General features: G+C 43.3%; 1 protein-coding gene across 1 annotated transcript in view; it reads right to left on the bottom strand.

The window, feature by feature from the left end:
* LOC138283616 (RNA-binding protein 44-like) overlaps window positions 1-24012 on the bottom strand; it is a 603066-nt gene that overhangs the window by 231388 nt on the left and 347666 nt on the right. Inside the window, exon 4 of the mRNA XM_069221553.1 lies at window positions 5972-6078. Within this exon, the coding sequence (XP_069077654.1) occupies window positions 5972-6078 (107 nt within the window). The remainder of the gene's footprint in view (window positions 1-5971; window positions 6079-24012) is intronic.

Here is a 24012-nt window from a genome sequence, read left to right as displayed (position 1 = left end):
GCAACTGGACCAGAAAGAAGGGACTTGAGCAACACCCTAGACCCCTTGCCAGAGTGCCCCCATTTTCCTGCAATCGACCCTGACCACGACCTGCATCTGGACCAGAGAGGCATTTTTGCGCACAGCCCTTGGATCAACAACTTCCCTGCACATGGCTGCCCTGCAATGAGGATCCAGCTGTGCCCCTAGGGTCCCTCACCCCCTTGCGACCTCGACACTACAACGGGACGCCAAGCCACCACCTTTACATCTGCCCCTGCAAACCTTTTCCAAGTGGTCCCTCGCAATGGCTCTGCATCAGCTCCCAGAGACTTTCCAATGCTGCTCCCGCCGGGACCTGGAGCTGCTCGAACTTCTCCTGCTGGCACAGCGTGCCCACCGACGACTGCGACCAAACTGCCAAAGCTGAACTTGTTAAACCCAACTGTATGATTTTATATGCATATTTAAAATTGACTGCCGATTGATTCCTATGGTGTGTAATTACACACAGAAACTCTGCATTTATTAAAACTTGAAAAATGTATAACTTAAAAAGAACTTAACCAATTTTGATACTCTTGGTCTTAAAAATTACATAAAAATCTGAAGAATTTTTATAAATTGGTCTTGAGTTATTCCTTTGAGTGCGTGAATCACATGATTGACACTAAGTACCACAAATGCTTTGCACTTCTCCAAGATTAGCACAATTGCTTGACCAAGCATCTAAAAAATTAGGGCATTAGGTGATCTAGTTTTTGCCTCTCGAAACCAATGTGTGGTTGCCTGGACCCCCTACACAGTGTGCCTAGTTTGTACACTACATAGAGGGCCAGCCTTCTACAGATCGCGGCTAACATAAGCTAACCATCTGTGCAGATTTGGGCCATAAGAGCAGCATAGACATACCCATGCTGGAAGAAGCATAGGATAACGACTTATGAAGCCTGTTTGCTTCAAAGGATCTCCCAGTATTAAGCCAATTAGAAGCAAAAGTTAATTCCAGACCGCTATGAGGAAAAGAACAATTGGTATGCCTGTAGGACAGCGACTGGTGTGATGCAAAAATGGCAGTTATGGAACCATTGATTTCCTCAAGGTTTCCCTTTATTCGATTCAAATATATGTAGAGTTTGTACTTTACACAAGAACACCTCAAAGATGAAAACAAGTTACTTACTTGTAACTGCAGTTACCCAGTATTGGTATCTTTCATAGAGTTACATTCTTGAATCATTCCCCATCGTCAAAGTGGGAGTTCCAAAGTACCTTAGGAAAGCAGTATGCAAGAATCACCATAGGCTATAATGGCAGTAACCATCAATTAATTAGCCTAAGTCCTTTTGAAAAAATGTAACTAAACTTGACCTATGACCAATCGTGCCAGAACCCTCTAGAATACCCCCAAGAGAGGCTCTTTCCCTCAGATTTTCGAGCACAAGAGTGAAGTATACTCTGAAATATTAGGGGAGCCTCAAACTGTGGGGAGGATGGGTCACATGTGAATCTATGAAAGATACCAATACTGGATAACTGCAGTTACCGGTGAGTAACTTGTAAAGCAACTGTCACGCCCCTTAGTGAATGGTGGGCCAAGAGAAAAAACAGTTGACAATACTCAATACCAAATATACAATGGCTATGCATAAACAGAATATATAAAATATGCTCAAACTGATTGTGAAAATTTGCAAAATTACTAACATTTATGTGAGAAGACCTGGTTAAGCAACACAAGGAAAACAAGCATTAGACAGTATGACATTAGTTTGCATTAGGAAAGAGGGTCACCTTAATGAAATAGATGCGATGGTGCAACACAGCCTTTCCTACGGTCAAAACGCTGCACTGTGCTGACTCAAGACAGTAGTGCTACGTAAATGAATGAATAGTCTTCCATGTTGCAGCTCGGCCTATCTTATCCAGAGAGATGAATGCGAAAAAAGCAGCTGAGGTTGTCACTGCTCTCGTGGAAAGTGCCTTAGGCAGTCTGGTTAGTGGCTTGCCAGCTTTAGAGTGGAAAAACTGAATGGTCTTTGAAATCCACTGTGCTATTGGTGTCTTAGTTACTGCTGTTTCCTCCTGCCCTTGACTATGAGACTAGAAACTGATCCGTTCTGTGGAACTGTTTAGTGCGCTGAAGTTAAAACTTCAAACGTCGTTTGATGTTCAGTATGTGAAGAGTTCTTTCAACTGGTTTAGACAGATCTGAAAAAAATATTTGCACTCTCATTTGTTTGTTAAGATGGAAATGAGAAGGAACATTTGGGCTGTATCTTGGATTTGTTATCAGAAGAACCAAGTCCTCTGTGAAATGCAGGAAGGGTTCTTTAATTGCAAAGGCCTGTTTGTCAATGACTCTCCTGGTAGAAGTTAGAGAAAGAAGAGTTGCGACCTCCATTTGAGAAATTTCAGGTCGACTTTATGTATCGGTTTGAGTGAGGATTTCATTAACTGAGAAAGAACGATGTTGAGAGAAAAAAAAGGAAAAAAAAAGTTAAACAACCCTTTAATAAACTGTTTGATAAACTGTTTGATGAGTCTGGAGGGACAGAGTGAAGCCCCGTTTGTGGAACGCTTGTATCTTAGGAGTGCAGGCAGGAGACTTTAGCATAGGGATGGACGAGTCTGCATTTGGCTGTTTCCTTCTGCTGCCTTGTTTGCTTTAGTCTGCTGCAGGTGGTTGACGGTAGGCCCGGTGATAAGGAGGCCTGTCTGCAATTGCGGCGGTGTTGTCTCCGATAACCACCTATGAATAAAGAGAAACCTCTGGAGCCTTGAAAGGGTAATCTTTTATACTGCAGAGCACCAAGAGACCTGGCAGTGTCCATGTCAGTTTGACTGCCAACCAAGCATTGTCTATATGCTTGCCAAACAAAGTCTTGCCATGATAGGTCATGTCTAGTATCTCGGATTGGACCCCTGGTTGAAACAAAGTGGCCTTCAACCATCCCTGGTGATGCAAAACCGCTACCCCGGCTAACTGTTCGGAGTCTGTGAAGGCGATGTCTAAGGCGCAATCTATCATTTCTGTAGAGGTGCGTTCGCCCTTCTGCAATGTCTTTCTAGCCTAGGGTTGTATGAACTCCAAGATTAGGTTGATGAAGCTACTGACATCGACCACATTTACTGGTCATAGGGCACTAAAATTGCTAGGGTATTGGCTGCACAGACAGTAACAGCCGACATAAGAGAGGGCCTCTTTCCCACACTGTCAAAGCATCTGGCCTCTTCGTCTGGTGGAGCCAAAATAGGAATGGACGGGTTTTCGGAGCACCAATGGGCAGCCTGGGACACAACAGAGTCTGGCTTCAGATGGCCAATTAAGCAAGCTGGAGAATCTTCCGTAGTTTGATATTTCTTATCCAGACGAGGTGGTACTGTAACAGATTTTTCATTATTTTATCCCCTGGCTCCATATTTAGTCAATTATGGGGATTGCTCTCAGACTTTCTGGCCTTGAAATCATGGAGTAAACAATCCGTGTGTGAGACAGATGTTGGCAGATGAAAATGTGTGGCAGCCACATCCATCAAATTGTGGACCCCTCCCACCACTGATATCGTCAGAAGAGTCCCATGGGTGAGGAGGAGGAGGTGATGGCATATGGGTTAAATAGTCATCCCACTCGTCATGAGTATGTTGGCGAGCAATGCTTTCTCTCTCTTCTCTTCTGAGGAGGTATCACCCTTTTTGGGGTGCACACGTATCATAGAAACTGGTGTAAGCCTAGGTGTGGCCAGAAATGGAGGAGTGTTCCTTGGCATAACCAGAGAGGTAGGCTGCAGTTGCGAAGGATGTTGTGGCTGGTCAGGAGTCGAATCAGGGAACCTATGTCTGTAGTCCTGAAACATTGTCCGAAGGTCTTGAATTAGGAACATATGCCTCTGCACCATATTGAGCCGTAGTTGAGAATATTGGAAAGGCTGACAGTGTTTGCCATGAAATGTGTAATACAACTTATAATCCTGCTGCTCATATTTGTTATGGTCATCTTGATATTTGATGTGCAGTTCTGATGGACTGTGCGTGTCTTTGAAGGGTCCTTCCTCCTCAGACTCTTCCCAGTCCAAGGAGGTTGCTGGGCAGCAGTGTTGAACCTTTGCTTGTGGATGGGTCGTCAGGCTGCACAGTAGTTTTTGTGACCTTGGCAGTTCTGACTGTAGTACGAGGATCAGCAGAAGCTGCACCTGGGCGGTAATTGTGTATAGTGGCACTGATGTTTCCTTTATGTCAGGTGGAGTCGTCTACAGTTGTGGCATCAACGGTGATGTCAGACAATGGTTTCATTGCGGGTATTGTTGTCGACAGTGGCTTCGGCGACGGCTGAGACATATATAGTGGAGGAGACCCTGTTGAAATCTCAGAGGTTAGTTTCGTCAATGGAAGTTTCTTCCTTACTGGAGGTGATGTCAAATCCACCGTATCTGAAAGTGTTGTGCCACATATCGTCGCTGAGGAAACTGATGCCTGTACAGCTATCATCAACAACGTTGGTGACGACGATGGCCTCGACGACAAGATGATGGTAAGAATGGATGTAGTGGTCGCCAGTGGTGTTCTCATCTGAAGCTTCAATGATGTTTTTCTTGATGTCGATGGTTCAGAGGAAGGATAATGATAACTAGTCTCCTTTTGGTGTGGACAGCTGTGAGGAGGCTGACCCTGCGGAGACCAGATAATTTTTCTTCTTAGAAGGGTGCTTATGATAAATTTTTGCAGTCTTCGTGCTCTCCTCAGAAAACCCCTGGTCAGATGATCTTTACCTTTTCTGGGGTCCTGAAGCCATGTCTCTGTGCTCACCTGAAGACCAGGACTTCACCTGCAACTGTAAGAAAAGACTTCCTTCACTGTCCCTGAGAGTTTTAGTGGAGACGGTGTGACAGATTTTGAAGTCCTTCACTTGATGTTTAGGGTACAGGCAGTCTCTTTGAGGATCATCAATATCCAGACTTTTGTACCCCCAGGATTTGCAGGGGCAAAACAGACCTTCTAAGAAGAATCTGACATCTTTGCTGTAGAAAGTAACTTTCACAGGAAAAACTGAGCAGAGCTCAGAGAGACTCCCTTCACAAGACATGCGGTTGAAAATCTGAGGGAAAGAGCCTCTCTTAGGGTTATTCTAGAGGGTGCTGGTGTCCGATTGGTAATAGGTCGTTTGGTTCTTTTTTCAAAATGACATACATAGGCTATTTAATTAATGCTTTCTGCCATTATAGCCTATGGTGATTCTTGCATACTGCCTTCCTAAGGCACTGTGGGTCTCCCACTTAGACGATGGGGAATGATTAAACCATGCAAATCTATGAAAGATCCAATACTGGATAAGGGTAAAATTCCCTACTCTCACTGCTTCAGGTGCCAGTCCCAAAAGGGACTTCTTTCATGTAACCTGGGGATGTAGTGTGATTCAGGAATACTGGTCTGCCACATCCAGTATGACAACAGATCTCCACCTCCCCTCTGGAATGTCTCCTTAACTAGTACAACTGGGAATGATGAAAAAGGCTGGGTTTCCAAGAGCTGCCAGTGCACTCACTGGCTCAGACTGACTGGCTGAGATTACTTACTGGGCAACATCCAAAAGAACTGGGAATCTGCCTCCTCCAAGGGTGGCTGAAATGAATGTATAGATGAACCACATTCCAAAAATCTATTTAGCAAGCCAGGTGATGCCCACAGAAACAAGCAAAAATACGGGGTTCGTGGCAGATTAATTTTGAGATCCAAATGTGAGCCAAGGATGAGTGGGCGAAAGATATTTATACTTAAACAGCTGTCACTTTCCAAATATCCCATGTGTGGTCGTTTCAAACCCTATTTTGTCAGTCTATTGAGTTTAGATGGACAAATGCTAAAAATAAGTGATTTGAAAAACTAGACTGCTGTGCGTGGATGCTTGGTTTCATTGCGAAAGAGCTCATTCTGGAGAAAAAAATGTTACTCATCACCACACAATCTTAAGAAAAAAAAGAAAAAAAAGAATTACCTTTGATAATTTTTCTATCCTCAGCCGATAGCATTATATACCATCCAAGCAACTTATGATCCGTGATCTCAAGGGGGGCATTTTTGGTAATCAAATCATAGACTTGCCTAGACAAAAGAAATGAACATATCAGTTTGTAGGTACAAAACAAACCCAAAATAAAAATTTTAACAGACGGTGAATCAAGGGTTAGGTCAGTTATCGAAAATTCAGCTCAGATGACATAAGAGTGCCCAAACGAAGCATGTGCATGCAAAACCATTACCATAAGACATAATTCACTTACAGTCTGGACTAGCTATTTTGTCACACTTGACATTTCAGCTGTAGGGTAGTCGCTGATTTCAGAACAGTATGGACTAACAGTCACAATGAGTTACCTTTATGCTACTGGCACATTATGCCTCACAACCATAGCTGATCCACTATGAGGCGATCAAACTGCATAGGTGCATGGTTGTGCCCCTGTGGATGAAAAACAGCTCATCTGTCTTGATAAGCAAGTCTGGATCTCAGGGCCAAATGGGAGCAATTATCTTGTAGCCATCAAATAGTAAATGGGTCACACTTTTCTGATGGTAAATACAAGGAAGGCAAAGTTGCTAATCACAGGTAACACTGAGCACTGTGATACTTCCCTCTGGACCTTCTGGATGGGACCATCACCTTCTCTGGGACAGACTGGTAAATCACGGAGAGAGGCCTCCATAAGGGGTTCATTCCTCATCAAGATAGTAACTTTGTAACACCACTCGAAATTCAACTGTAGGTTCCACATCTTCTATATACAAATAGTGCAGTAGCTGGATGACAACAATAGTAGACTTTGTCAACCTCTACATACTACTGGTGGTGGTGAGAGTTCCATTGGGTATTGGGTCAATAGCTCAATGGCTTAGGATGCGTAGACTGAGGAGGACAGGCGTGTTTTCAATGCTCTTTAGAGTTTCATGCAGTTATGTTGATGTGAAACCAGAGTAGCAGATTGTTAGGCCTTGGAAACTGAGCTATCTTCCTCCAATGTTAGCATTTAAATTAGCAGATACTCAACCAGTTGGAGAAAAACACCACTAGTCGCCTGTTATGTGCAAAACACAACCAGCAGTGACCTGAATACAGCAGTTTTATGGTTGATTCAATGGAGAGAACACAAAGGATCATTATTAGTATGAAAGCAGGAATAAAGCAGGGAACCATATAAAGCACATGTCAACATAGGAAAGCGGAAACCTAAGATAAGCCTGGTGCTCCTTATCTGGCACTGAATTCCAAGGAGAATCACAAAAAAAAAAATAGATCTATTTCTAAAACCAGAAACAAGGTATTCAACATTACAGTGGCATTAGTGATAAGACAAGACTGACAACAAAATGGAGGTAGAAAAAAAGATCACCACTCTATTAACTTTAAGATGTAAGCAAATCACCTTTGGTAATGTTACTAACTCACACAAAAAGAGATCACACACTAGCAAAAGACTGAGAAGCCCATTCATGACATCAGCAAATCTCAGTGTGCTTCTCCTCTTGGTAGTAGCCCTTTATCACAATTTAGCATGGCACTGAGTCACCTGTACTTAACGCCACCTTATTGTGTACAGGTGATGCATGTGGAAGGATGGGCTTACTAATGAGTGATAGATCTATGCGAGACGCTAATCTGAGGGTAATGGAAGATGGCAGGGTGAGCAGGTCTGGATACTGCCATAATTGCACCCTGAAGCACAGATCATGAAAACCCTGAGTAAAGACAAGGGCTGATTATATGGCCCATGATTCCACAAGAATCTCGTGAGTCTTTGTGAAGGTAGCAGCCATTTTCATGCACAGGTTTCAAATTACTCATGGGTCCTTAATGTCCTTGATAAGCAAATGAAACACACATATGCTGCAGCTGGGACTTCTTGATGGAATCCTGTTATCTGCTTTTCAATTAAGTCAACAAAGACATCTAGAAACCAGAGCAGTACTTTGCAAAGAATACACCTGCATTTGTTTCTTGCACATAGAATCATCTATAGCAGTGATAGTTTTTCAAGCTTTTTATGCCCAGATAGGAGAGAAGAATTTTCAGAAATTCGCCAACTTTTCAGTGTCAGATCCTCTTAGGAAGTGACCAGCTGTATGGGCTGTGTATTCCTGAACACATCTGGAGTGAAAGTATGAATAGAGTTTGTGAATGTGCCTTGAAGTTCTGTGTTGAATTGCCTGGGTATGTGATGATAATCATGGGTTTAACTGGTAATAAATACAATATACTGAGATATTGATTATTTGTCTTTTGTGGTGAGTAGAGAGAGGCACTGCATACCCATGTAAGGGGACTCTTATTTTTTTTTTTTTTTTTTAGATGTGAAAGTTTGACTCATTATTGCGTTTACCTTAAGTGCACAGGGTGGGGTACATTAGCTAGGCGGTAAAGTTCTGGTCAGAATTTGCCTTGCAATTATGTTTTGCAGGCTGCTGTGGTCTGTTCTTTTATTCATTATTGTTTTTGCTTTTTTCCATGTCAATTCAAAACCTCACTATAACGTCCAAGTAACCTTCTTTTCTTTCAGTGAATTTCTAGGGCTTTAAGGGAAAAGTTTTAACCACTTTACGTTAATTCATCGACCCTGCGGCCAACCCCTATAACCACCCAACCCAGGGCCACACACGGCCTTTGGCCATTTGCTGCAGGGGATAGCCACAGGGAAACAAACCCCCTATAATCACCAAACCACACACAGCCTTAGGGTCTATCAGAGGGTGTGTGTGACTATCTGACTTTGCCTGTCAGTGGGTGTGTGAGTGTCTGTAAAAGAGCCTATAATGGCCTCTGGAGGTCTGTTGTGAGTCAGTGTTATTTTGCATTTTTTTTTTTTTTTTTTTTTTTAAACTAGCAGGATTCGTGAATCCATTGCGGTGCTCAGCAATCCTCCACCCCAACCCGCCACGTAACATTGCAACATATTTGCAAATTCCAAAGACAAAAAATAAATAAATATCTTAACTATTTTTTTTCCCTTTTTTTACAATTCATTACATCATGAATATATCAGAAGAATGTGGTCAGGGAACCTCTACCCTGACCCTTCAAATACATTGCAACCCCCTTTTCAGTCCCAGGGACCGTTTTTGAATGTAGAAACTGGCAGCTGAACCATTCTGCTCAGGTTGCGGCCAGCCCATCAGTGTCTTCTTGTGATGCAAGGGTTTGTGAATATGCTGCGGAAGTCACAGCAATGTATTCATGGCTCTAGATATAAAAAAAAATGCTTTTCTTTTATTACCCTGAAAACTACTGAACGGATTTACACCAAATTTAAAAAGGATGCTTTCTGGAATAAGAGCTACCTTTTTGCGAACTTTGGTGTAATTCTGTCCAACGGTGCAGGCTGCAGCCGTGTCTAAAATCCCCATGATTATTAACGTGAGAAACCCACTCTTTCGACACCCCCCTTTTTCTTGGCCCCAGCTTGACGGATCACCCCTGAACTATCCATGTACAACAAGACTCTTGGGTACACTTCTATTGGAAAAGTTTGTGAAGATTTGTCAAACGGCTCTAAATATATAACCAAGTCAAAAAAAAGTTTTTTCCATGGAAACTAGGTCCTAACTAGAACTACCCATTGGCGAAAGTCAGTAGGTAATACACACACACACATATACATATATATATATATATATATATATATACACACACACACACACACACACACACACACACACACACACACAGATGCCTATTATCCGCAGATTATGCAGTAAAAGGTAGATTTGTTTGTCATATGCAGCCTTATTTGCCTTTTCATTCTGCATGATTTAGTTAACCCTGTTGCATAATTTGGCTTTCACATGCCACATAATTCTACTGACCCTAGTGATAGCACTAAGTTTCACAAGGAGCACGTCTGAGCATAAAATTGCACGAGCTACTATGCGATTGTGTACTTCTTGAGATCAAAAGGTAGATTTGTAGCTTTGGGGAAATACTTTTATATTGGAAAATGCCCAGCAGCTCCCGAAAGAGTAAAGTTTTGCGTCCACAACATTTAAAGTATGCTGTTATTCTGGGTATGTGGCAAGGTGAATCAATACTATACCTATTTTTGTTTTTTAGTGTCTTTGGAGAACCTGCATATGTAGGAAAGAATATAAGGTACGATCACTATCTTTATTTGCTGTTCCACACATCTCACATGCACATACCCGAGTGTTTTAGAACAACATTTGCCTTCTACATAGGACAGTGTTTTAGAAGGACAGTTTTAGCCAGCAGCGGAGATGGCTTCTCAGAAGATTACTGTTGCTCAGGCTGTAACTGGGGTTATGGAATACAGCTCTAAGGCAGGAGACTCAGACAGCAGATACTGAGACTGCATTGATGGAGAGGAAAATGGTGCAGAATCTGGAAGGGATTTTTCAGTCGGTGAAGTCCCACCCAACAACTCATCTTCCAGCAACTCTGAGGGACAAGATGATGGCAGTCATGCTGTCCCTTTGTTAGCACAGTCACAGCAGCAGGGCAACCGTAGCAGGTTAGACCAACTCAGAGAGCAGGCAGAGAGAACCATCTTGGCAGCCCCCAATTCAGTTAAGCCCCAAATTGGAGCATAGAGGCACTCTAGGACCTCATTGTACGTCACACCAGTGGACACTCACTCCGCTTAAGGAGTTGAAGATATTTTAGGGCATCTGGCTCAATATGGGGTTACTGCAGAAATCAACCTTGCAGTCCTACTGGTCTACTCACATGGTTTGCGTAACCCTCATCTTTGCACTGTACAAGAGCAGAGCTCTATATTGGCTATTGCAGTGCATGCTCCATTTCAATAACAATTCTGCTGCATTGCCCCCAGACCATCCAGACCATGGCAGGTTGTTCAAAGTTTGGCCTATCATAGAACATTGTCTGCCAGGTTGTCAAAAATGTATACTCCTGAAAAGAAAATAGCCATCGAAGAGTCCCTGATCCTGTACAAAGGGCAGCTGCTGTTCAGGCAGAACATTGTGAGTAAGAGAGTTATTTATGGCATCAAGTTGTATATGCTGTGTGAGAGTTCTACTGGCTATGTGTAGAGATTGAGAATGTATAAAGGGAAAGACACTAAACCCTGTAGGATGCCCTCACATGCTAGAAGTCACAGAAAAGATTGTATGGGAGCTTATCTAGCCTCTCCTTCACAAAGATTATATCCTTTATGTGGACAATTTCTAAACAGAAGTTGAGCTCTTCAGTGAGCTATAGAAAGCTGGCACTGTGGCCTGTGGTACAGTATGTTGTCGCCGCATAGGATTCCTGCAAGAGCTTACTTGGAGGAAGGTACAGAAATCACAGAGCATTTTGATGCATTTCAACGAACTGCTCACAATCCAGTTCGCGGATAGATGTGATGTGTACGCGGTCACTACAATTCATGATAAGACCTCTTCCGCCATCATGGGTTGGGATCAGATGGCCATAATTTGCAAGCCCATCTGTATACTGGATTACAACAAATACATGGGCGGAATGAATAAGAACAACCAGGTTCTTCAGCCATACAATTTGAGTCGTAAGACTAGCACTTGGTACTAACAATTGTTTACCCACCTGATCCAGATGGCAACCTACAATACATATGTTGTTTACCGTCAGACAATCACAGCAAAACTCATGTATTTCCATGTCTTTCCGAATGTCCGTCATTAAAAGTCTTACTGCTACAGAAGCAGCAGCCTTCACTTCATTTGGTCTTGAGGATGTGGAAAGGTTGCAGGAGTGACTCTGCTGATCGTATTCCTGAAACACCTAAAAAAGGCTTGACGATGTTGTCATCGTAAAGTCTGCTCTAGGCGCAGAAAGAGGCATGAGAGTTGTGTTTTTTTTTCCCCAGTGCCCATTTCAGTCAGCCCTGTCGTTTCCTACTTGCTTTATGTATTATCATATAAAAGTGAAGTACTGGGAAATTGACTAAGGTGGAGCTTCAGTTAGGTAAATCTTTCAATGGCTGTGCATGGATACCCACCATCCATGAGCAAGGCAAGGCACAGAATTTTATTTTCTCTACTTGAGGAAATCATGGACTTCCTTATGGCCTGCAGGACACCTTTATTAGCTGTCAGAATGTGATAGATGTTCTGATCGCGGATTGACAAGTGCATTATAGTCCTCAAACTGGACATAATGGTGGACGGATCATGTGTCACATTGTCACAGAATACCCGGTAAGGTAACATTTTAAAGGCTTGACTAGATTTTGAAGTGTTTTTAAGGAACTTAGGTATGCAACATACAGACCACCCTGATTGGCCATGAGAATCAGAGTAAGTGTAATAAGTCAAACAAATGTCCCCTAGGACTTATTCACCATTTCTACTTGTTTTGAAAGTGTGAAAACTCAAATAGTAACTTGTATCATAAACAATGTTATTGAAAATAGGCACAGGCCACAACATCTTGTAGGATGACTGTTTTCAAATCTTCAGTATAATGACAATATACATTTCCTTCCAAATCAGCGAAGACAACGCAGTGCTCAGACAGTGAACAACATACAATCTTGGGATCTGTTCAGTGCCTTATATGAAATGGCGAAAATGTATATTGCCCTTATATTAAAGATGTGAATACTGTCATCATATAAGATATTATGCCCTGGACCCTTTTTCAATAGCACTGGGAATGATACAAGTCTGTAATTGAGTTTTCACACTTTCAAAGCAAAAAATAGAAGTGTCTGAATGAGTCTCACAGGACATTTGTTTGGCTTATATTACTTCAGGGAACTCAAGGCAGTATTCCCCAGCACGTGTGCCTTAGTTTAACAGTAGATATACTCACTTAATTTGAGGAATGAGGTCTAGGAAGGCATACTCGGACACCCCCAACTTGAATTCACAAGCTGGAAGAAAGTGGATTTAGCTCCTTGAGTGAGCTGAAGGCGCATGCAAGACAAGTAGCCAGGGACAGAAGGCATCAGCATAGGTTCACTTGGCAAGTATACAGGATTATTCAGGACTGATAAGGGAAAGAGAAATGAAAGGGTAAGAAAAGCTTATGATAGGAGTGCTTTCACAGAGACACATGCCATCACTTCATCTTCACCTATGAGTTCAAACCCTTTGGCGCTGCATTAGTCCAATACTAAATTACGCCTTCATTCAACTAAGCAGATGACTCCAAACAATACAGAACACAGCTAGCAACCTCCTCCCTTAACATCCCCAACACGAGCACACAACACCTAAAACAGCTTCACTGACTCCCAATCCACAGCTGTTTCCAAACTCCTGAAATCCACATTCAGAGTCTTACATAACACTGGTCTAGCATATCTCAATACCGCCTTATATGTCAGAAACCTTCCAGACACCTTTGCTCTTCCAAGGCAGCACTGTAGCAAGGAGAACAGACTTCTCTAATTGCCCCCAAAAGGGCATATGACCTGCCTCCACACTCTCTAAAATTAGTGCATTCTGCATAAAACTTAACTCTTGGCTCTTCGCCTAGGTTACTTCATTGATCAACCCTGGCTGCTCTAGAATTGGCAACAGGGTACCCCCCGCAGGAGACAGGGCGTTTTACCCACACAAAAAAAAAAAAATCACACCATTACAAAGAAATTGGCACCCAATGCTACATGTATAGGTAAAATGTTTGATCTGCTTGCCATGTTCATCCTCCGTCAGACCTTTGATGCTGAGTTTGCTGTATGATAAGTGCATTCCAGTCACAGCACCGCACATACTGGTGGATGGGACATATGCTACATTCTCACAGAAAATTACAATTCTTCATAGTTTGACGTTCTCTTTAGAGAACTTCAGCAGTATTCCCCAGCATATTTGCCTCAGAGGCATACTCGGACACCCCAACATGCATTCTCAAACTGGAAGTAGTTGAATTTACCACAGTGAGGGCGCTGAAGATGCATGGAAGACAGGTCTTCCAGAGTCTCATCTGGCTGTCATTTGAGCTATTAGCAAGGTTTACTAGACATGCGCTCTGTAATGTTCAGAAAGGAGGGGGGTTTCTTGAAAGGGAAAAAATGTAGGCAAACTGATTACGTGCTGTGGGGTATGAATGTGACGGGCCCTTGCACGGTGGCAGTATGTTGACGTGAATACACTGATCTATTAGTTTGGGCCCGTGACCAGCGGTATGAAAGTCTTGTGTGTGATGTGTGAATGGACCATAAAGCAGTTGATGCCTTGACGTGACTTTATGACTCACCTTCAGTAGTCTTCTTTCAATATTTAGATACTTTGATAAGTATTTGTGCCTTGAAGCCAGCAATTCTGGATGTGCTAAAACCAACCAGTCTAAGTGGTAGATGAACTTTAAAAAACAATGTACCAAATTTACATCTTTAGCGGTAAGATGGCTTTAAGAACACCTGTTAGATTTCTTATTACGGGTAGCTGTGTACTTTGGGCCTTATTTCAGCCAGCACCTACGCAAACCTGCACTTGTTTGAAAATCAGACAACCAGGGGAGTCTAGGAGTGCAAGACTTGCTCGGCTCTCACCAAGTAATATTACAAACAAGTCCTTGCAGATGTGAAAGTTTGATAAACACAATTTCATCACATTTCTGTGACAGAGACAGAATATGCATTGAGTCACAGGTTTCCTACCATGTCTCCTGGATAAGTACAGTACCCCACTTGTGCTTGTGGCCCAACAGAACACAATAAACAAGGCCCTAAATTGCTAAGTTGAGAGATCAGCAATAGGGGTAGGTGCAGTATTTGGAGCCATGCTGTCTCGCCACCTATGCAAACCTATGAACCACAGATTTTTTAAATCTAGTCAACTAAAAGGAGTCCAGGTGGTGTGCCCTGGGTGGATCCACAAGGTTTTCTTACCCACAATTCTCTACAAACCACAAACTGACTGAAATTGTACATGTGTCTTCCATTTCATGATGGAACACCCAGAATCTGCAGGAATTCATAAAATTCTTACCACTTTGCATTACCCCTTCTTGTGCCGCTAAAAATATTGCCTCAATTGTGGCTCAAGTCAAGGTCAACGGGAGCCCTTGCCAGGGAACTTCAAACTGACCTTGGCTTGATCCGTTTCTGTCATGGGCATTAGGCCTACCGACATAAGTGAGGTACCGTTTCTATCAGGAGGCCTGGGGGAATGCCGGGTGGACAAAGTTTGTGGTTCCTCGCAGACTGCAGAACTTTCCATCACAGAAATATGAGGAAATAGTTTTTTTTTTTATTTAAAGTTTGAGCTTTGCAAGAGATTCTGGGTAACAAAACCTGGTTACAGCCACATACGAAAGGCCTACTTTGATATCCCTAGGTGTAAAGTTTTTAAAAATGTACAGGTTGGCTAGGTTTCCCTAGGTGTCGTCTGACTAGGGTTCAAAATTTACAGCTACCCACATTGGGTAAAAAGGGTCAGTTTTCAGTGGAAAAATGGGATGCGTCCATGTTGAGTTTTGGGCTGTTTCCTCTTGCGAGCACTAGGCCTACCCACACAAGTGAGGTACCATTTTTATTGGGATTCTCAGGGGAATATCAGCTAGATGAAAGTTTGTGGCTCTCTGCAGACTGTAGAACCTTCCTTCACAGAAATGGGAGGACATTGTGTCCTTTCAAAGTTTGAGATTTGCAAGGGATTCTGGGTAAAAAAAAAAAAATACAAAAAAAAAAGAAAAACTGGTGAGAGCCACACAAGTCACCCCATCCTGGATAGCTTTAAGGGCCATATGTACGAAAGCTTTTTCCCATAGACACAGAATGGGTAAAATCCTTTAGTACATCTGGCCGTGTCTAATTTTTTATAATGCACGGGTTTGTTTGTTTTTTCTAGGTGCCGGCTGAACTAGGTTAAAAAAATCTAGAGCTACCCACATTACAAAAAAAGGGTCAGTGTGATGGGCCAAAATACAACATGAACACATTTCCTGTCGCAGGCATCAAGCCTACCCCCACAAGCGAGGTACCACTTTTATCATAATACTTGGGGGAGCACAGAATAGTAGAATATGTTATCACAATTTGAATTTCATTGCATTTGTGCCTTTCAAATGAAAGCCAGTGTAAAAGAAATAAGACATTTTTAAAAATACCCTCTAATCCATACGCTAGTACAGCTACCCACAAATTCAGAGATGTACAAATATTCACTGCCCCTAAACTCCAAATCTTGTGCCCATTACAGAAAAACATAGGTTCCCTTGACACATTTTTCACTCTGCCTATTTCGCTATATGAATTGACATACACTCTGTATATGGTGCAGCTCAGTTGTTGGGTCTGGGTACCTTGTTTTCTTTTGACATTTTCATCTGTAACGGTTTGTCACAATGGCTGATTTACAAAAGCAATATATCAATAACTCTGCTAGAGCCTTCTGGTTTCGGAGTTCTATAGGTTTTGTAATTTTGAAAATAGAATTTGGAGGAATGCTATAAGAGAATGTGGATTTGAACAAGCTATGGACTTGACAGTGCTCATGAAATGAGATGACGAAAGAAGTAGCTAGATGTGGCAATGAAGTAGTACATGTCATATTGGAAGAATTAGCTGATAAGCCAGAAATTTAAATTAGTAAATTGAAAAATGTACAACGAAATTTTAAAAAGGAATTGGCACATAAGAACCAGGAAATGGGCCTGATAAGCTTCTGGGCTCATACTAAAGATTTAGTTGACAAAACATGAGAAAGGAATGACTTGAAGATTTAGAGGGAGATTAAAGAAACAGGGCGCAAATAAAAAGAAAGGGGAAGGGATTGAGGGTAAAGCAAAAAATATTGCAAGCAATTCAGAAGTAGGGGCAATTTCAGTGACAGAATTCCCTTTTACGGGAGGTTCATTAAGGGAATTCGGTGCGTGTTCGGGGACAAAGGGTGATTTGTATGCTTTTAACATAACTTTCCAAAGTGGTACAACAAAATACATAATTTGACACATATTTCCCACAGGTTATAGACTGGTTTAAATATGTAGTTTAAGATCCTGGAGATCTGTGGCTAGATTGCAAGATTGTAGCTGGATGGATGGCCAACTCAAGTACCGGCTAGACCTGGTCCTAAAAATGCACCAGCAACAAAGACAACAGAGAAATACAAGAATGTGACAGGGAGGTATTATTAAATATTCAGAATTCAGAGCAGAATATGCAGAATCAGAAATAATGTTGAATATGCATGGCAATATCCTTGGTAAAGTAATGCAACAAAACATGAGAAATAAAATACCATATAACGCAAGATATCAACAAAATACGACAATTTAAACTCCAAGATGAACAAGTTACTTACCTTGGGTTACGCTTTATCTGGTAAAGACTATCTAGTCTCAAATTCCTTCACTTAGAAGTTTCGCCAGGCATCAAACTGAAGCTGGCCAATTTTTTTTATGAGTGATAACCCTGTGCTCGGTTAGGTGTCATAGTTCGGGTCAGCACTGAGTCTGCAGCGCCGGAAATGATGTGCACGATGCCTTTATGGGCACCACCCCTACACGGTCAGTTTCGTTTTGCGACTTTCCACACCAGAAACGTGTATCCATGAATAACACCAACCACTAGTGTGTGAAGCAACGGCCTTAAAGGGGAAGAACCCCGAATCTAAAACCCATTTACAGAGCAGAGAGGGTGGGTGGGTTGCTAAGGAATCTGCGGCTAAACAGAGACCCTACCAGATAAGGTAGTACCAAAGGTAAGCAACATGTTCTTTTGTTAGAAACTTCTAGAGAAAGATTGCTTACATAGAATAAGTACCCAGGCAATACCTCTCCAGAGGTGGGTCTGCAAAACAAATTCACACTTGTAAGTGTTCCAGGACAAGCAATTTGATGCACAGCATGATCCATCGTGAGATAGTCTGTTTCTGTAATTACTTCCCGTTCTGGCCTTTGACATACCCCACAAAGAGTTGATTTTTCATCCAGAAACCTTTTGTGTGGTCAAGGTAGAATAACAACACTATTTTTGGGTCGAGCCAGCTGTGTCGCTCCTCTTCCTCAGAGAGATGAGGCAGAGACCACCTGTGTAAGAAGGATGCTCAAGCCTAAAGAAGCAGCTTGTCCGGGTTTAAAGTTACATAAGGAGGGCATGCTGATAACACCTGCAACTCGTTAACCCTCCTGGAAGACATTATTGCCACAAGTAAGCCTGTCTTGATGGTAAGCAGAAATGCTGATATGGCAGACAAGTAACCCTTCAGTATGCCCAATGCTGAGCCCTGCTGGGCCAGGATTAGAATAAACAAGACCTGTGAAAGAGGAGCAGATAGAGGGTCTACCTGTTTTTCTGCACACCCTGTAACAAACTAGCCCCAACAGTAGACAGATTGCTTTGGAGGAGGAACAGCTAGCAGCCTGCCCAGAAGTGATGCGTTTGTCATTACAGTTAGATCTGGCTGGGAAAGGGAAAGAGGTCAGCCGCTGACCCAATTACAGTTCATCAGCAACCACCGCAAAGTGCTCTGTGAGATCGGGACCATGTCGGAGAGTTTTTCCTAATGCTGCACTCAATCACATTCAGGTCCCACTGCAGAGCCTACATATGCCAATGGGCATATGTCACATGCAGGAGATGCAACAGCCCATGAGCCTCAACAGCGTCAGTCAGTCTCACTGAAATCCAACAAAGGCTGATAATATTGGTATAGCCTGGATATCCTGGACCGGCCACTTGGGAGGATAATCCAGAAAACGCATTGTGTTCAGAACAGATCCAATGAAAGGGACTGAGAGGTAGACTTCGACACATTGAAGGTGAACCCCAGCAAATGCAGGCCATCCGCTGTTGTCTGTAGGTGGGAAAACTCCCGGGCTGGATCCTGCCTTCAACAGTCAGCTATTGAGATAGGGGTTAGACTGGTACCTCTGACCTCCACAGGTGAGCTGCAAGCACATCCATCACCTTGGTAAACACCCGTAAGGCAAAAGGGGAGCACAACAAACAAAGTGCAAGCGGTCCCTCTGATAAATCGCAGGTAACACTTGTGGGCAGGCAAGACGGGAATGTGGAAGTATGTGTCTTAAGTCCAACGCTGCCATCCAGTCTCCTAGGGCCAGAGCATATAGGACTTGAGCGAGCATGAGCATTTTGAAGCTTTCCTTTTTCAGGAAGAAACTGAGATGGCAAAGGTCTAGTATAGGACTAATACCTCCATCCTTTTTGGGCACCATAAAGTAGTGGGAATAACAACCACTTCTGATGCTGGCATCCTCTCCCTGGCCCTGTTGGCCAGGAGAGACACTACTTCTGGAAGGAGTACAGCTATGTAGTCCTCCATCATCCTGTTGCAAGTAGGTGGCATACAGTAGGTGGAGAGGGAACAGCCCCTTTTGAAAATGTGGAGAACCCAGCAGTCTGATGTTATCGACCTCCAGTGGTGCAGGTGAGGGAGTATCCTTCCCCCACTGGATGCCCATGATAGTTGGAAGGCAAACTACAGCGGCTTGGAGGCTGAGGCTGCCAGGGGTGGGGGGGTTTGGCTGGCTCGACCTATGGCTACTTGACCCAGGAGGTCTGTTGGTACCAAGTCCTTGGCCACACAACGGCTGTGAAGCTTGCTGTCCGCGGTGGATGAAAGGTTAGAGAAGGTGGTGAAAGCCCCTTCCATTGCTACAAAAGGCAGACAGTTTGTTGAGGGGCCACAAAAAGACCCAAAGATATGGGCATAGCCCTACTGTCCTTTAGGCACTCTAGCTCAGAGTCTGCCTTGTCTCCTAAAAAGACAGGCGCCATCAAAGGGCATGTCCACTACAGGGGCTTAGTCATCCCTCAAAAAGACAATGAAATTGTTCTGCCCAACGAATCAGTCATGTCCAGACCACATCAAATGGCGAACTTAGCTGCATATCTCCCGCCAGCAATGGCTTGAGAGAGTATGGCTCAGACTTCCTTGGAAACCACAGCCAGCACCTGGTCAACAGAGTCGCAGGCTGTATGGAAGTATCAGCTCAAAAGGCATGTGGTGTTCACAGAATGTAGTGCCAAGCTGGCAGAAGAGAACATCCTCTTCCCAAAGATATCCAGCTCCTTGGATTCCTTGTCCGGTGAAGTGGTATGGAATGCACCAGGATTTACTCTGGAAGTGGAGATTTGGACTACCAAGCTTTCCGGAGTGGGATGCTGGGTGAGGGAACTGGGGTCTCCTAACGCAGGGCAATGGCAGCAGGCAATTGTCCTATGCAGAGGAGCCTCTGAGCAGGGCGTGGACTAGCCCCAAGTAGGATGTCTTTGAGGGGTTTGTTGAAAGGGAGAAGTGGATCAGAATAGGTGACTCCTGGTTGAAACACCTCATCAAGGTGTTTGTCTTGACAGCCACGGAGAGCAACTGAAAGTCCAGAATCTCAGCCACCCTTCTAACCACCACTGAAAATGAGGCACCCTCTTCCATAGCCATGGTAAGGGGAGAGCCCAAACAGGTGCTAGGGAAGGTGTCCAAGTCACAGGCACTACCAGATCCTCATACCAGGTTTTGTCCTTAGTGTCATCTAATGGCTGGCATTCATAAGGGTACTGTGCCCTTCTCCCCCTCCTAGGCGTCACCATGTCCAGTTCCACGAGAATAAGGCAATAGCTCCGATCTGGATCCACCCCTGTTCTGTGCTGGGATAGGAGTCAGACGACATCACTTTGGCTCTATGTCAGGGTTGAAGATGACAAAGGGGATGTGCCAAGGGCACCGGGGAAGGTTGAGGTGGTACAGCTTGTGCCGCTCCAGAGCCATCAACAGAACCAAAGGGCCGACTGCCACTGAGGGTGATCCTGCCGGTAGAAGATGAATAGGGACCCCTTCTGAGTCAGCGAGATCCAAAGACACTCCAGCAGGGACAGCCCACCCAATTATAAGGTGCATGGCTTCATAGAATTGATGTAGCTGGGTGGGGGTCTCTACGGCTCCTGGAAATTCTAGGAGGCGCCTACACAGCCCAGGTGCAGGCTCTACGACGGGCCAGGCCTAGAATGCCGATGCTCTCTTACATTGTCAGAAGACTTCAACCTTGCCCCATCCGTTGAAGGCATCTTTGATGTCTTACTCTTATTCTTCTTGTAGGACATACCCAATTTCTGGGTACTTCGACTGTAACGATGAGTGCTTGGAATGGCTCCACGGCCGATCTCAGGACCTTTATCTCGGCTGAGAGCCCGTTGAGGCGTTGCACGTCGAGCACCAAGGACCTTGAGGGACCATTCCCACAAGGCCTTGGGCTGCATGGCAAAGCAATTGGGGTAGGTCAGGTGTCTACAAAGAGTAGCCTGTGAGCTACCAGTAGCTCTCCAGCTACCTTCAAGTAGCTCTCCTGTGTGCATTCTAGCCTACTAATAAAACATCTTTTGCTTGGTTGGATTATTATTAATATGTATACCAAAATAAAAAAAATTGGCTTCATGACGAAAATGTGTGTATTTTCAGAACTAATAAGCTTATGTTTGAGAAACAGTGGTTGACTTGACAAAATGTATTTAAAGCTATTTGAGTTGGTGTGATGTATATTAATCATATTACCTTGGTGACAGGTGGATTGCAGCTAGGGCTTTTAAGTATTACCAATGTATATTAATTTCAAATTGTCAAAGTATTTTTTACTTTATTGCTAGAAACCTGCCTAATGTACTGAAGTGATCTCTGCTGACAATCTTTGGTGGGCACTATTACATCACTAATTTTAGCAGCTCAGGATGATTTTTATTTTACATATGTATCTCTTAATGCAGAAAACGTTGGAGACCCCTGGTGTAGGTCTTTGCATCGTGGTCGCACTCCAGGAAACCAAGATCTATCACATATGGGTCCACCAGCAACATTTCTTCAAATGGGCTTTCCTTGTGACACACCAGAGACATCAGGAGAAAAGTGTCACAAAAAATCTCAACAAAAGGTCGATAACAAAAATTCAGTAAAAAATGACTAGGGGTAGTTCTTCTCCAGATCTGCGCTGACTGGCAAGAAAAGAACTAACACCAGCACGTTGAGGTGGCAAGTATACGGGCCCCGCACACACAAATTCTGGCACAGACAATAACAATAAGGACATGCGTAACACCACCACCAACTGGTGCGCAGGGGTACTCCTCATGAAAAATTCCCAGATCCAGTCTGACGCCTGTGGAAAATTATAAGGTAAGGAATTCTAGAAGTCTCTATCAGATGGCATGAAGGAGTTTGCAATGACGGTGCCTGGGTAGAGGAGTACTACTTGCTTGGAAGAGCCCTGGAGATAGACCAGGGTGGCCCATATAATGAGAGAGAAGTTAATGGCCATCCCCATTACATTTCGGATTGATACAGAGGCTACCATTCTACAGTTTTCTTTTAGCCCAAACCTAAGCCTCGCCAGAAGAGAAGTCCAAGTTGTATGGATCAACAATAAACAAATTGTTAATCATGGTATCATCGGGTTACAGCAGATGTTCCAGTTAAAAATAAGAAAGATGAAGAGTTAACAGTTTATATAATGTAATTAGATTCCTGAGTATTTACTTGGAAGATTAAACCAGATGCAGTATTTCCTAGACAATACAGTACAGATTTTAATAAAGGCAGCGCAAATAATGAAACTAGAGAATAAGAAAATGATTGAGCAAATGAGTGTTTTGATGCATTTAAGAAACTGTAAGTTTGTCTCATGCGCCTGCACTCAGGATGTCGGATTAGAATAAGATGTTTTTCTTATTTTGTCATGAGGAGGATGGTTGCACACTTTCAGTTCTCACTCAGAAACGTGGAGGAGTAAAGCGCCCAGTGGCTAATCGTCCAGATTTGGAACCAGTAGCTTTAAGTCTTTCAGATTGTTTGAAATCTATCACAGATGTTAGGGGACTGAGAGAAGAATCGTGTTGGGTCACACTTTAATTTGTCTATGTCTGTCATTCAGCTGAGATCCTTTTAAAAAGGACAAGAACACAGTACATAATGAACAGTAGGTTGTCAATTTATGAGCAAACTATTCTTGCAGCAGACAATATTTCCAGGAGAAGGTGTTAAGTTCTAAAGCCAGTTACAATGCTTCCAATTTCAGACAAGAATTGCGAAGACTGGGAGGATGAAAATGATAATGAGTTTGTCGCGTGGGCTCTCATTATCCTAAATGAGACTACTGGATTTCTAGGCAGCAGGATCGATCACGGTGTGGGGGACTGAGTCTGACCGACTCGGAAGGAACTCTGTCACCCTAAATCCTGTTTTTGCTCCGGCTAACTAGCAGTGCCTCATTTCTCCCTAAGGGAAGAGATGATTGGGCAGCCGAGCGCATGACATCTTTGGAACTTCTCAGGGAAGTTGTGGTCACTCAGATCCAAACCAACTCTCTCATTTACAGTATGATCTCATATACAAATGACAAAGGCAGAATAAGTTTTATATAATGTTTTAATAAAACGACTGCATTTTAGATATTAAGGCGTGAGCCGCAATAACCAGAACCATACAACACAGTAGGATTGAAATAGTCACCAGGAGAGTAAAACATAAGAACAACGCTATCATGGTGTTTAACAGTTTCTACTCTCCCTCTGCTAGTTCTATTTCGAGCACAGCATGTTAAGCTTCTAACTTGCCTTTCTGAATCCCTAGGGAGACATAAGCCCTCATACCTGAGCAAAGGCCTGTGATCTGGTTCAGCATCTGCAACGAGGCAGTCAGCGTCTGGTTTTGGTTCCCTGGTCGGAATCTCCCTCTTGCGTGTATTGGGACAAGGAAGTGTTTTTATAACTAACATGTCAGCGTGATCACAAAATGTCCCTATGCAGGAACGCCAAAGACTAAACTCCTACCACGTCTATCGGCAATGTACCAGACTGTATCCTTGACTGAAGCACAGAGTGAACAAGAATGTGTTATGGAGAACTCCAGTGCTGAAGTAGGCTAAACAGTGTGATATGAAATATAAAACACCGTAGAACTGGCTATTTGAAAAATAACAGTACGAAGCCGAATAAAAAGCATTTACAGCAAAGTGCACGGAGGCTCTAAGCTGCGAGCAAAGGAATAAAATACATCCAGGGCAAAATGGCCAAAGGCCTAGAGCCTGAAGCTAATGCGCAAAGGATACGTAAAACTGACCACACTACAAGTTGAAGCATAATTATTTTG

Source organism: Pleurodeles waltl, chromosome 3_1 (assembly GCF_031143425.1).
Source record: "Pleurodeles waltl isolate 20211129_DDA chromosome 3_1, aPleWal1.hap1.20221129, whole genome shotgun sequence".
Lineage (NCBI taxonomy): Eukaryota > Metazoa > Chordata > Amphibia > Caudata > Salamandridae > Pleurodeles > Pleurodeles waltl.
The sequence above is the reverse complement of the archived record's forward strand: the minus strand, read 5'-3'. Positions and strand labels throughout refer to the sequence as shown.